Here is a 15,793-nt window from a genome sequence, read left to right as displayed (position 1 = left end):
AAATAGAAATGCATTTAATTGAAAATCGTTTCCATAAATCCTGCCTCATTTTAACGAGAGCATTATCGCACAAATTATATTTTTCGATAATAATCAGTATACAAGAGTACTCTCTTGTCAATTACATGACTGTTGTTGAAATAAACATGGACGATTTTGAAATCCCAATATCATTTTATTATGTGTACTAATTAGTAGATTTTCAAACGTAGGAATACATTTTTTTTTACAAACGAAACCTACATATTCTGAGTGATTTTTATTCATATTACATAAGTGCGTTTATGTATTTTTCTTTACATAAAGTGTAGTTCACTCATATAACATATTCAATTGCTTATTTCGCATATCATCAGCTGTATCTTTATTTAATAAAAACAGTCAATAAAAGGAACAGTCAGAAAAATTACGTTACTTAATATATAATTTGAACGATTAAAAAAAGTCGTGTCTCAAAAGCTTTAAATTAAAGCTCACGCTTTCACAAAAAAAAAATAACTTCACATTAGTTTTTCACAAAAAATGCTTCAAAATGAGAACCTCCATGGTTGTTGAGAACGTTGTTTCAAAATAAGGAAACTGTTGCTTTTTTTTTCAGCCAGCATCAGCATCATCAGTGCTGTTGGTGCATCTCGGAGCAGTGGGTGCGTTGGCGAGCGGCGCCGCGCTGTGTGGGGGGAATGGTGCGTGTGTGTGCGGGGCATTATTACATGCACTACACCCCTTGCAGCTGTGGACCGTGTGTGGCCTGCACGCAGACAGGGCCGCTGCGATAGCCGCTCCCTTGCATTATGCCGCTATTGTTTCTGCGAAGAAGGTACGGTTCTTGGAATAAGATGTGTTTATAGTAGCAAACCCAGTAAGATTAAGAGAATATGGGGAGATATAATTATGGCTTACCTATCAGTTACTTCATTCTTCATCCATATTCCAGCGTAGATTTAAGTTACTTTAATTACGATTTTTATTTCATTCCTATCCATCTGCAATGAAGATGAAAGAGCTTTTGAAGAATTAATCAGACAATATTATTTTTGCAGGTACTAATTTGTGTAGCCAGTGGATGGATTGCAACTGCTGCTCTTCTGGCACCTCTTGCTGCGGCTCAGCCTCCCCTAGCCTATAGTGCTGGACTGGGAGGGTGTGCTCCTGATTGCGGCGCTGGACCATCCGCACTCGCATTCTGCTTAGTATACGCCCTGTTGACTTTACTTCTGCCAACCGCCTTGGTACTTGCATGTAGTCTGAAAATTTTACGCATCGCTCGTTATCACAGACACCGAATAGCTGCAGCTATTTACGAAGTGACACTATCTGCCCAAGTGACTGTTACCCACCAACGTAACCCATTCTCACCGCCTCCACCTCCACGACGAAGAGCACTTTCAGCAGTTCTTCAACCGCTAGGATCGCTAGCTATACTATATTTCCCGTATTACTGTATTTTAATATGGCCAGCTGTTGCAGTTCCACCAAGACTTCTAGCTGCGTTATCGGTAGCTCTTTTATCAGCTGCGCCCCCTGTAAATGGTGTCTTATATGGTATTCGAAGTCGCGCTTTAAAAGATTCATTGCGGAACTATAAACGAAAACGGATGACAAAAAGCGAAGTCACTCAGGAAATTCAGGCGCGAACACCAAGCGCATGTGGTTCTAGACGCCCTTCTTTATCAGCTGGTTCTGGTTGTATACGGCCGCCGACAACTCGGAGACTATCAGATGCAGCGGCTATGGGTGCCCGAGGGAGTGAACGTCCGGCTCCAAGAGCTGCTTCTTGTAACATGCTCCAGGACCAGCAAGACGAGGAAGCACACACAGCCAGAAATCGAACCTCTGCTATACCTTTAATACGCGCACCTCCCCATGTTGTCCTTGGTCGAGCACTCGGACTTGAAGAAGGCATGAACAGAGACCGTCGTCGACGCCAATCCCCAAGAATCACCGTAACTCGAGCAATGTCTGATGAAAGCGAATCACCATCTCGTCGTCCACTTTGTAGACAGCATTCTCGCTCTAGTGGGGCTCTTCTTGGCACTATGTCATATTCCCCTGCACTATCTGAAAATGTAAAACTAGAAAGTTCTGCTGATGAACAATTATTACTGTCATGGCCACAGCGCGCTCAAAATAATAAACATGACGTTTTATAAGACGGGTAAAAATAAAATGTAGAAATAAATTAAAATGCGCATAACAAAGACAATAAAATGTGCATGAAGTTGAGCCCAGTTGATAATGTTATCTGTAAGATTAATTTTACTATGCTTTGTATTTTCTCCCCGACCAAACTGTGACCAAAGATGTTTCCTATCTCTTTACTATTCTATATAGGTGTAATGATTTTATCTTACAGGGTTCCTCCATATCGTTAGCTTTACTGAAGTATTATTATTGTGCGTACTGTTAACTCATAATATTCCATAGAGTTAGAAGAATTAAGAAACTGTTGAATACCTATATTTTATTTGTAAATCTGTGGATTATATATTTAAATAAAAATAACGTGAAATTTGTGGATATATTGTATGCAATGTTGATCTAGTCTCATAGTTTATTTGTAATATGTAAAAAGGTAAAAAGTCTACGCTTTTCTGTCATAGTCGCCGTCCAAATTTTGGAAAGTAACCGCATTGCAATTTGTTTCATTAACCATTTATTTTTAAATACTTGTCCATTGTACGCATAAAATCTGAGTTCAGGCTTTATCTAATTAATTAATTTATGTATTTACTTATTTCTTTATTCATAATTGTAACATTCCTGAATATTCTGTTTGTTGAGACATAATGTAAGTTAGAGATAATAAATTTTTTTTTCAATTGCAGATTTCGTGCTTCAAAAGCAGTTTTTATTATAATCCATGTTGGTAATTTAAATTAGATATATTAGAGATTACAATAAATATGAATTTACGAGTAAGTCTTATATATACAGTGTGTCCGGACATGACATACCGATATTTGAAGGGGCTATTCTCCAGGTATTTTTATCGACAATTCAACCCCTCTACAGTCCCCTACCTCACCCCCCTCAAAATGGTTTTCGAATTTTTTAAAGTATGTTTCATCACTCTATCAATTAAATTTGTTTAGTGGTCCCTAGAATAACTTGTTATTGTTCAAATAAAACCAAATTTAGTATTTTGTGACACTCACTTTCGAAGTTATTACAATTTTCATAAATTCACTATCCGAATTGATAGGTTTGCCATTTTGAGGGGGGTGAGGTAGGGGACTGTAGAGGGGTTGAATTGTCGATAAAAATACCTGGAGAATAGCCCCTTCAAATATCGGTATGTCATGTCCGGACACACTGTATATTATATATGAAAAATATACATTCGCTAGGGAAGCTATAAGCGCTTTAACCTAGAATACAAACATAAATCACGATATATTTACAAAAAAAATAGAAAATTATAATGCCAAATTGAGAATATACATAAAAATATGCTTTTCTTTTGTTAAATATTTTTGTTATATACACGAGTCAAAAAGAGTTATTTATCTTAAGAGAGCCAAATACAATGCATTATTTTAATAGTTTGTAGGAGAATTTGCGCAAATAAATAAATCAGCAATGTTTTAACTATATTTATTATTATTAATTATGTTGTAATCTTATATGTCAGTAACAAATAAGAAATTTACTAGTCATATAAATGTACACAAACGCTTATTTAGAAATAATTTAATATTTAGTATATAAAAATCGATGTTGACATGTGTTAGTATAAAATAATGTATAATAGATACATTAAATAATTATGTACGTTATGGAATAATACATATTTAAGAGATATTTATGAAAATGTTGCTAGTCAGAGCTGTTTTAAGATAGGGATGGCGATTCTTTACGAAAAAGATCGATTTTTAAATCGATTCGAATCGTAGTCTAATGAATCGATTCACGAAAAAATCGAGGCCTACAAAATCGATTCTTAAAAAATCGATCTTTTTTTCAAGTTTGCATTTACAATGTAAATTTTTATCAATTTTACTAAAAACAAGATTAATATTGCAATTAACGATATCTTATCAATAAAATCAGGGAATTCAAAAATAACAATTATTTTTATTACCGCATCAAACTATAAGGTCAACTATAAAAAAAAAATAAGTATTTATATACTGAATGTTTTTATTGATTGCAAAAAAGTAAAAAATAAGTTAAAATAAAGTTTAAATATTAAGCATTGGGAATTATAACTGGGAACTATAGTTCCCAATGCTCAATATCTAAACAAACGTAACTTTTTTATTAAAGAGAGGCGAGTAAAGGATACTAAACATACAGCCATCTCGCGAGTTTATGAGTAATTAACTCTTTAACCGGCAGCACTCTTATAATTCAGGCACATTCAACTAAATGCAAATAATTGTATGGTTTATACCAAAACAGAAAAAATCGAATGTCGATTTTCAAGGGTGATATATCGATTCAGTGAATCGACACAGTACTTCATATCGATTTAAAAAATCGATATTTTCTGCTCGAAAAATCGATTCTTCGATTAATCGATCTCAGATCGCCATCCCTATTTTAAGATATATGTGTTAATTTATAATAAGCTTAAGAGATTTAATTAAACGATAAGACATTCAATGTATTTTTATTCCAAACACCTTTATCATATAATAACAAATCAGAGGCAGAAATTTCTGGAAGAAGGACCTCTATCGATATCATCAGAAATCAGAATGTACTAACTATTAAAGAATAATAGAGTCAGTATCCATTTCAATTTTATTTGTATTTTACAATCCTAATGAATATCCCCGCAGAACACAAAAAAATAATAAAGTTTAAAGAGAGTAGTAAATACCTACGGTGTGAATGCCAGAAAATGATCAAATCGGTGCATTCGCACAGCGCCGGCATTTCCACCTAATTGCAATAACATTGTGTAGGTGAGCTAGATTCATCCATAAAACTATGTTTATATAACAAATTATATTGATTTATAGACCTCGTGTCAGCTCGCTTTGCACACACACTCATAAATTCATTTTAACTGATATACAAAGGGGAATTTGGCAGATATTTGCAGTAAAGGAACTGCAATGTTATATCGGAAGACAGCGAAGTTCTACGAATTTTAGTTATGATGTGATTACCACAAGAATACAACACAACACAATTTCACACACTATTGCACTTTCTCAATCACTTCCTCGACATTTACATCATACATGTAGTTTCCTATATATGTATATACAAATGGACGTTAAAATATTCCAATGGAGTCTGATCGAATATTCTCCCCAAAGCTTTCTTGTTGCTTACGTGTCTTATATTGTTTTTATTCATTTATAAACAAAATATTTATCAACTCTACATAGAACACATATTAGAATTGGTGGTAGAAAGGTTTGAACCAATTTGTCTATTTGTAACGACAACACTGCTAACGAATGATCTTTTATTTATACAGAAATATCCCATAAATCGAATATATTCAGACAAAAATGGCAAAAGGTTCTGTATTAATTTAAATCAAATTAAAATGCGTAACGAGTGTTTAATAAATACTATTACGTTAAGTAATATTTCATTCGTGAATATTTCTGTAGTACAAAGCTTTGGTATGTTTTTCTTATTTCTGTAAGTAGGTAATGTAAATTAAAACTGTACAAAAAATTGAATAATGTCAGTCCATGGAATGAAAAGCAATATTCAAAGAAATGCTCAGTGATGCGATGCCAGCACTGTTGTTTTAATTCATTGTAGGATATTGAAATTTTAAATGTCTTGTGATGTTTATATTAAAAAAGCTATTTATTTCATTATTTTTCTCTTTAATTTTACTTAATCGAATCTTAAACGATATCGGGTTTTTAGTTTTGAAAAAATGAATTGATAATCAGATTATTTAGATACCTATGAGTATAAGTTATAAGTTACTAGCTTTCCACCCGCAGCTTCACCCGCGCAGTCAAAGAAAAACCCGCATAGTTCCCGTTCCCGTGGGATTTCCGGGATAAAACCTATCCTATTTCCCGGGGTAAAAAGTAGCCTATGTCCTTTCTCGGGTATCAAAATATCTCTACACCAAATTTCATGCAAATTGGTACAGTAGTTAAGGCGTGATTGAGTAACAGACAGACAGACAGAGTTACTTTCGCATTTATAATATTAAGTATGGATTGATATGTAGTATCAATTTGCATTTGTATATCTCTATGTACCTATCACAATTAATAATCTTCAAATCATTATTATTATGTTAGATTAATTTGAAACAAGACATGAACCATTAGAGGGTTTTATGAGCGCGCAATCGCATTTAAAATCTGTTAAAAAGTCTTTAATTTCTAAATGTAATAATACTTGCGTAAAATCAAACACTAGAAAATATTAAGCAGCAGCAGCAGCAGCAACTTTATGGAAAATCATATTTAGTAAGTAGTTTATAATATTTAATTGTAATTATTTTGAAGCTTTTTAACAATCATACTCATTCACACATTCACACATAATAAGAATCCGTAACGAACTGCAAACAAAAACTAAACTCATACTTACTTTTTACAGCATTTTAACACACATAAATTAGGCCGCATAACATTTACCTGAAAGTACTCAAAGAGTAAATGTGAATGGCTTGAAACAAAAAGGTTGTTATTTACCTAACCATTGTTTGTGGCCCATTCTTTCAGCCTTGTTTAGTTTTGTATTCCCTAAGCTCTGGCCACAGCTGCACTCATCGAAATCTCTAGCCATAATTTATTTCTCCAATTAGATCCGGCTGGCTTACCTTTTTTATACAGATTTATTGCTTATTGAATTGTCTTATATTAATCTGGAAAACGTTATTATCATAGCGGGTATAATGTATGTTGGAGTATGTGGTGTTCGACGTGAATTTAGCCATCGTCAGGTACAGAGTAGTTAAGAAGTTGCATAATTCACGGACGGAACATGATGTTTCTGAAACTAAAGCATAAGCTGAACAGCCAAGTTTGTAAAATATTTTATACTATGTATGCAGTAGAATGCATCTACCAATTATCTTAAAAGCGAGCATGAAACTATAAAAAGTCTCATTCCAAATTGGTTTATGAAAGATCATTTTTATCTCCTACATGTGCCAATATAGCAAATAATTGATACAGGTTTGAAAAAAATAATAATAAATGTGATATGATAATATATTCAGAGGGAACATAGCTTTATTTTTTCAAAGCTCTTTAAAGGTCTATAGATACAGAGATATTCTCTTTTTCCGTTGAAGCTTGCAACGTAGGTAGTGTAAATTTGCTCTGAGCATTGCGGTTCACAAACCCCCGGCTATTTAGTTCGTGCACACACAGGCATTATACTCGTAATAATGTTATTTAATATTTTGTTTTTTTAGTTAGTAAAGCTTTATTATGTACTATTTTTCTTTGATTCATGAGACACCAAAGATTTGCGTAATAAATATAAATACTATGTTTAAGTAGCTACCGATAAATACAATAACAATCATACATATTGAAAAATATCGAAAGAAGCATTCAACCAATGTTCCAATGTGTAAATAATAAAAGATTCCACGACAGAAAGTACATAGTAGTCTGCGGTATTGTTTAGTGAGAAAGGTTCTTGCAATACTTTTATCTTAATCGGAGCGTGAAGCGTCCTCTTGAAATGCTTTGTAAGATTTAAACATTTTAATCCATTGATTTGTTCATTCTGTACAATGTACATATGTACTTAGGATTACGTTTTAAATACTTACCTAGACTTTCGCCTCGGTTTTGCGCAACAGAAGTTTCCAAAAGTAACGTACCACACACACACATATACACGTATGCGTACGTATAATACACACACACTCTCAATACTTAAAATGGCAATTATTTGTTTAAAATATATTATATATTTTTTTTGTTGTTTTGTTATGTAATACGATGAAAGAGATTGAGCCTCACAACACAGGGGATCCTAGTGTGGGGTTCAATGCAACATAAGTAACAATACCTATTATGTAAAATTTTTTTTTGAAACAAATAAAGAAAGATACACGCAATTATGGAATATTGAATATTATATTTTTTTCTAACTTTAAACTTTAGTGCCAGAATGAAGACAGCATAAGATATTTAAATCTTTGTCCAAATTAAATGAGATACTATAATTTTTCCTAATATTAAATCAGATTATTAGATATTATGTAATAATATAGTACATGTACTGTGTAAATTTCTCAAGAGGAATATCTCGGTTTCCTTTGGGATTTTCCAGGAAACTGTTTAATATCTTATGAATGGCACAGTCAAAATTGATTTCGTACTTATACATATAGGTATGACTATGATATATTACTCATGTATAACGATATAATATTATGTACTAGCTTTCCGCCCGCGGCTTCCGTTCCTGTGACATTTCCGGGAACCTATCCTATATGTTAATCCAAGTTACCCCTCTATAGGTGTGCCAAATTTCATTGTAATTGGTTCAGTAGTATTTGCGTGAAAGAGATATACCCCAGCCACACTATGCTACTCGTCCTGCTACTCGTGCTGCTCCTCGTCCTGCTCATCGCGCTGCCGCTCGCCTCGATATTGCCGTCTGGCCACACACTGCTCTACTCGCGCGATTAATCGCGACGCTCTTCACTAGGGATGGGTCGTCGACGTATTTTTCATCAACGAGACTAGATAGTTAAATGTCGTTCATCAACTAGTCATTCAACTAGTTAAAATCTTCGACTAGTCCATGTGTAAAATAAATAACTATTATTAAATAAATTCTTAAAACAATAAATTCTAATCTCAATAAAACAATTAATAAATATTTATGCTTTCTTACAAAAATTATACTCCCTAAAAAAAGTATTACTAAAAAACTTATTATCGTTTGTTTTTATAGTTTAAATTCAAAACATTGGTCTTGTAAACCAAAAATATTTTTTTTAAAAAACTTCAAAGAAAAGAATTTATTCTTATCAATAAGACTGTTTAGCCGTTGAATTCAACTAGTGCATTGGTGAGCGATGGACTAGTCGAATCGTTGAGTGTACATATAGACGGTTAATTTAACTAGTCCGTTGATTCCATGACGCCCATCCCTAATTCGCACTCGTATTGCCGGTCCTTTGACTCGCGCGAAAAGCCGACAGCAGTGAGCAGGACGATGAGCACGACGAGTGGCATGACGAGTAACGTGGCCACACTACGTCCCTGCCTACTTCCCTCGTCACTTCCCATACCACTCGTCGAGTCGTGTGGCTGGGGCATAACAAACATTCATAAATACCTACATACTCACAAACCTTCTCATTTATAATATTAGTATGATATTAATGTGGCATTGCTCTATTGCATGCACTTTTTAAAATATGTGAGAACTTACAAAATAATTATTCAGTCAATAAACTACCTTTTCCCAAACGATTATTTGAGCCAAAAGAATTCAATTCCACCCCGTTTGTTTTCAAATTTCAAACGCCAAACAGCCTTCAAGTGATTGCATTTACACGCTGTATCTCATAAACCGTGATAGCTAGAAAGCTGAAATTTTCACAAATCATGTATTTCCGTTGCTGATATAACAACAAATACTAACAATTAAAAAATATTTATAAGGGGGGGGGTCCCCATAGTACGGAACCCTTCGTGCGCGAGTCCGACTCGCACTTGTCCGGTTTTTGTAGTATCCAACGTATACCTACATACAGGTGTATCGTATATCCGATTCGATAATGAAATGCGCTTTGTCCAATTCAATTCGGTCTGGTGTGACCACTTGCTTTGTTTGCTGTGTTCGTTTGATTGGACAACGATAATTGAATTCGAAGCTAGGATATTTAAAACACATCCAAATCTGTTTTTATTCAATGGTAGTTACGTTAGATGAAGCGAATGTACAGTGCTATTAGCGCTTAAATGAGCTTATAAAGATCACATTTCTCGAGGAAGTTGAAGAAAAGAGAGTAGGTTAGCATGGAAAATTTATGTTTCATCCATTCTGTTGAATATCAGTCTTTCTATTTTTCTTAATTAAACACGAAACATTTCCTCTCTATGATCTTACAATTAAAATATATTTACGCACTTCATGAGTGCGTATTTCATTATTGATATTTGAACAAAAAAGTTAATTAATTGTAGTATTATGAGAGGGAAGCATTAATTATCTTTCACGAGCGTTTTTAAGCGATCTATCTTCATTAAAACTCAGTAGGTATAACACAAGCGGATTTTCTCAATTAATTACTTATTGATGATGCGTGTTTATATCATAACTGATGGTATATTGTTTCCGATTACTCGCTTGTTCGGAGACAATCATTATTCTTAATGGCATAAATAAATTATACGTTTTTGTCGTCAATTATTGTAGAGCGTTAAATGCAACTTAATACCTAATGGTTTGGATAGTATGTTTTAAATCAACTTACTTTTATTATCTACAGGTTTACCCGTGTAGTCACAGAAAAATCCCCAGTTCCCGTTCCTGTGGCATCTGGGATAAAACTATCTTCTATCCTATGTCCTTTTTCAGGTCTCAAACTATCTCTGTACCAAACTTTACTGGTTTTAGGTACCGTCAATATTTATTCTATTGGTCGAGTGAATTTGATTTGATTGCGTAATTTAAAATGTACAATCTCCTAAGCTGATTTCATGACCATCATTCAATTTCAATTCATTAAAGAGAAATCTGGAGGATATTTTTTTTTATTACTTTCGATCAATACCTACTTGGGTAACAATATTTAAAATAATATTGTGTTTTATTTGCAAAGGAATAAGATCATTGATTAGGTCTTGAGTCTTTACTTATTCCTATCTTCAATGTATTCTGTATAACTGTTAATAAAAACAAACAGGTATGAAGGTTCTTTTATCTTTACTTATTTATAAAATAAATAATAAAATAAATAACAACACTAGAATAAAACACACAACTCCATTCGCAAATATTGCACCTGGAAATTGAATAAAAAAGTTCGAATAAAATATTGCATTGGTGTTATTTTAACATTTATTAAAAACGTAAAAAATGAATTGTCCTATTTACATTCAAAAGCTATAATTGTGATGCAAAAAATAGCTGAAGATTGAACTCCATAAAGTTTCACTAAATTGGTATTGAAGGAAAACTCCACAATAACTCACATGAATAATTTGCACTAAGTCAATATCCCATTCTTACAAGTAGATATATAATACTCTTGTTAAGGTATATCTTTTCTTACTGCCTTTATGTGATTGTAAAGGAATGTGCCCACCATGACAGCTATTACCATTGGAATCAAAAAGCAAAGGCACTTCACTATATCTACAAAGCAGAAACTGAAAATAAAATACATAATAACTGATTTAAATAAACTGTAACTGATTTAAATTGCACAGGAACGGCAGTCCAAAGACGTGAAACCCACGATCCACGATGTATGTACCTACCATACAAAACATACATTCGCTCATGGACGTAGAAAAAAAGGTTCTTTTCTACGTTCATGCATTCGGTTATCGGTATAATATCTCATTTGTGTTATGAAACCAACGATATTGTCTAATAAACCCACGAGAAGACAATCCACTGCGTATATTTATAGTTATATTAACCTTTGTATTTTTGGGATGTTTGTTAGAGGTCTGAGTACAGGTACAAAACCTAATTAATAATTTTAATTTATGTTTTAAGAGGAAAACTAATAATTAAATAACCTATAAGTAAGTATATTCTTGTAAATATAATCTTTACGATTTGCATTGCTTTACCACGCTTTACTCACCACATAGTACAGGCTAAATATTTTTCACCCACTTTGAATGACACCACAAATGACACAACTTTTGAATGACCAACACAATGACCAATATCAAGAAGCTTATATCACCAATATAAAATCGTAGAGTCATAGAGTTATCTCTCTTCTCTATGAAGAAAAATTAAAAAGAGGTACTGCATTTTTAGAAAGCAAAAAAACGTGATCCTCCATGTCCTGAAAATTGCGACTTTTATCTCAACTTTTACATGGAACAAGAATGAGAGCTATAGAAGCTATAGAAAATTTTCAATTCACCATAACAAATGTACCATAGTGGATAAATATAATGTCGCAAATAAAGTAAAATCCATTAATAATTTAATGAAAACTAAAATAATAATACGAGTTGTTCCATCCATTTGTTTTTTTAAGCACCAGCTGTCTTTTTCTGTTAATTTATTATTGATAAAGCTATTTATATCAATACCTACTGATATTTACAATTATTCGCTTCAAAAAGAATCATTCTTAATAAATAAATACTAACAATTTTGTCAATTATTATAGAGTATTAATTATTCCAATTTAATAATAATCATGCAAATATAATAATGTGGCGGAATGCAAGGCGGTTATTTATGTTAACAAAAACAAATTGATTTATGATGGTACTTTACTTATGTATAATATAAAAGGTAAGTACAACACTCAAACGATACACATTATAAAACACGATTCACGAAGATTGCACCTGGAAAAGAAAATCTTGATGTAACTTAATACCCCAGCCACACGACTCGACGAGTGGTATGGGAAGTGACGAGGGAAGTAGGCAGGGACGTAGTGTGGCCACGTTACTCGTCATGCCACTCGTCGTGCTCATCGTCCTGCTCACTGCTGTCGGCTTTTGCGCGCGAGTCAAAGGACCGGCAATACGAGTGCGAATTAGGGATGGGCGTCATGGAATCAACGGACTAGTTAAATTAACCGTCTATATGTACACTCAACGATTCGACTAGACCATCGCTCACCAATGCACTAGTTGAATTCAACGGCTAAACAGTCTTATTGATAAGAATAAATTCTTTTCTTTGAAGTTTTTTAAAAAAAATATTTTTGGTTTACAAGACCAATGTTTTGAATTTAAACTATAAAAACAAACGATAATAAGTTTTTTAGTATGTTATACTTTTTTTAGGGAGTATAATTTTTGTACGAAAGCATAAATATTTATTAATTGTTTTATTGAGATTAGAATTTATTGTTTTAAGAATTTATTTAATAATAGTTATTTATTTTACACATGGACTAGTCGAAGATTTTAACTAGTTGAATGACTAGTTGATGAACGACATTAACTATCTAGTCTCGTTGATGAAAAATACGTCGACGACCCATCCCTAGTGAAGAGCGTCGCGATTAATCGCGCGAGTAGAGCAGTGTGTGGCCACTGGCCAGACGGCAATATCGAGGCGAGCGGCAGCGCGATGAGCAGGACGAGGAGCAGCACGAGTAGCAGGACGAGTAGCATAGTGTGGCTGGGGTATAAGAACCATAAATTAGTGTATAATATTTATTATACACTAATTTATGGTTCTTTATGTTCTCTATGTAATTCATAAGATATAATAACAAATAATAGATAAAACACTATTGTGAGTATTGAAGAATTAAACATATAGAACAGCACAATTAGATACATGAAATCTTACATGAAATATAAAGAACACGTGATTTACGCCTAACAATTTCACTAAACAGATAAAGGGAAAACTCAACAATAACTCACATGTGTACTTTATAATAAGCCAATTTCCCATTGTTGCCACATAAAAGCTATGGAAATCTATAGAAACCTCGTTACGGCAAGTCATTTCGAACAGACTTTATGTGATTGTAAAGAAATGTGCCGACCATGACAGCTATTACCATTGGTATTAAGAAGCAAAGGAACTTCGCTAGATGTGCACAGCAATAACTGAAAGGAGAAACAATTTAGTAAATTTATCTGCAATGACGATGCGTGTATCATCGCATTTTTTTGTGTGGTGTCTCTCAATGTTAGCCAGAAGGGCTAACGTTCTACATTTTAACGCGGACGCGTGGGTGAACTGAAGGTCCACCCATGCGCAAGGGCGTCCCCCCTTGACGGGGATCTCGAACTTCGGCTTGGGCTATCGCTTGAGTGGAGGAGGCCTGAAGGGCCCTAGTCGGACGGTATCATCGCATTACTTAGACTTTAAAAGGGACACGTTGACTGTGGCGAAGGGCGTTACTTACCACATAGTTACTACTAAATCCGATTCATTTTTAATAAAAAAATATTTGACACAGGGAAGATGAGGCAAGGCGTGATAAAAATCAAAGATACATGTGAATTATGACATATCTGCACTCTATGAAGAAAAATTAAGAAGAGTTCTTATATCCTCGTATAGTTTTGTCAAAAAGAAAAAAGATTTCACTATATAAGTACTTATAGATGCTCATGGGGGAAATATTTTCATTGGGGCAAATATGAAATATCAAATAATTTCACGACGGATATACCTACCATATTTTAAAGCGTAAGACGACATTTTCAATTTACACAAGATATTTATTATTTTTCAACTATCGGCTGTGTTGGTTTAGTATAATTATCCTAAAAAATCGTATTAAATTTTGATTTTATCGTATGTACATTGTACAATGGCTATAAAAATTCTATATGTGAAAATTATTTTAGTAAAATTCATTTAACCAATAAAAAAATCTATGAGAACTCTGATGCAAACTTTATTAAACGTATCACAGAAACATTATTAAAAATACAACCACAATTTACAGAAAAACCACAAAAACGTATCACGAAATAAATGAATATGTTATCCATTACATTTCGATCTTTTTTCCACGTCAATATACGTCCATACGTTTCGCTTTTCAACATCATGCTACGTTTTCACTCTGAAACAAAAAAAAAATCATCTATTTGTTTCATTAGAAACAGTAAGACCTAGCGCGCACGAGCAACTTTGTCTCCGCAACTATTTTGTCTCTCCCATCAATTTGTATGGGGAGTTGCGTCGCTACGTGCGCGCACTTTCATACTAGCCCATGGGTGGAGAGACAAAATAGTTGCGGAGACAAAGTTGCTCGTGCGCGCTAGCTCTTACTTTCAAACAAGTAGCATGTATTTTAAATTGACTCAGGACAGCAGGAATATTGACGAAAGAAAAATAGACACAATCAGAAAACTCCGGGATACTAATTAACTATAATAACTAAATACATTGTTTACTTACAAATAACGTCACTAATTACCAGGACGAACAAGGCTATGAGGCCGAGAGCGCAGAAAACTACACAAAAGATAATTTGTGCTACGGTACTTATAGCATCATTGCTGATATACACGTTACCCCAGCTGAAAATAAAGTAAAAATAATATTAGGTTTATTATAACGCTTTTACTTTGTAGAATTTTATCAAGCATACAGCAGTTTTTGATTGACTCTTTGGTCTTGTAATACATTTTTAATAAAATTTATTTGACACAGGGAAGATGAGGCAAAGCGTGATGAAAATCAAAAAGACATGTGATGTGACACGTCTGTGCTTTAATTCGATGGTCTTGTGTATGGTAGATGATAATTGATAACGTTAGAGAAATACAATAATTATAAAGGGGTTGGCTCGTTGTTTTTAAAGGATGAAACAATTACTATTGTCATAGTCAATTGAACATTTCATATTTCAAAGCTGCAATATCAATTTAAATATAATAAATAATGAAAACAATATATTATCGAAAACACAAACTATTAAAAAACTTTTCATGAATAAAATAAAGTACATAATATATCAATTCAAACATTATATTAAAATATTTTGATAGATTCATAAAACGAAAAATCTTGTAACATAAAACTTCGTACTCAACATAATGTTTGTTTAAAAACACATTTTATGAAATGGATTTAAAATTCTATTAAGTATTCGAAAACATATATCTTTGCGCTGCTTTTGTAACATACCACATTACTTCATTTCTGAGTTCTCATTTAAAATTTTGTTGGACCGCATTTTTTATTTATTCCA

At 33.2% G+C, this 15,793-nt stretch overlaps 1 protein-coding gene across 1 annotated transcript in view; it reads left to right on the top strand.

Annotated features, from left to right (window-relative positions):
• The window catches only part of LOC149483528 (uncharacterized), a 66,680-nt gene extending 63,986 nt beyond the window's left edge, over positions 1–2,694 (top strand). Inside the window, exons 3-4 of the mRNA XM_089702618.1 lie at positions 599–817; positions 1,041–2,694. Coding sequence (XP_089558744.1) covers positions 599–817; positions 1,041–2,150 — 1,329 coding nt within the window. The 3' untranslated portion in view covers positions 2,151–2,694. The remainder of the gene's footprint in view (positions 1–598; positions 818–1,040) is intronic.
• The last annotated feature ends 13,099 nt before the right edge of the window (positions 2,695–15,793 follow it).

The sequence above is a fragment of the Colias philodice genome, chromosome 13 (genome assembly GCF_061535455.1).
Source record: "Colias philodice isolate Cphi_HAF_F1 chromosome 13, ilColPhil1 Martin Lab GWU primary, whole genome shotgun sequence".
In the NCBI taxonomy this organism is placed as follows: Eukaryota; Metazoa; Arthropoda; class Insecta; order Lepidoptera; family Pieridae; genus Colias; species Colias philodice.
Note: the sequence above shows the minus strand (reverse complement) of the source record. Positions and strands in the feature narration are given on the sequence as shown.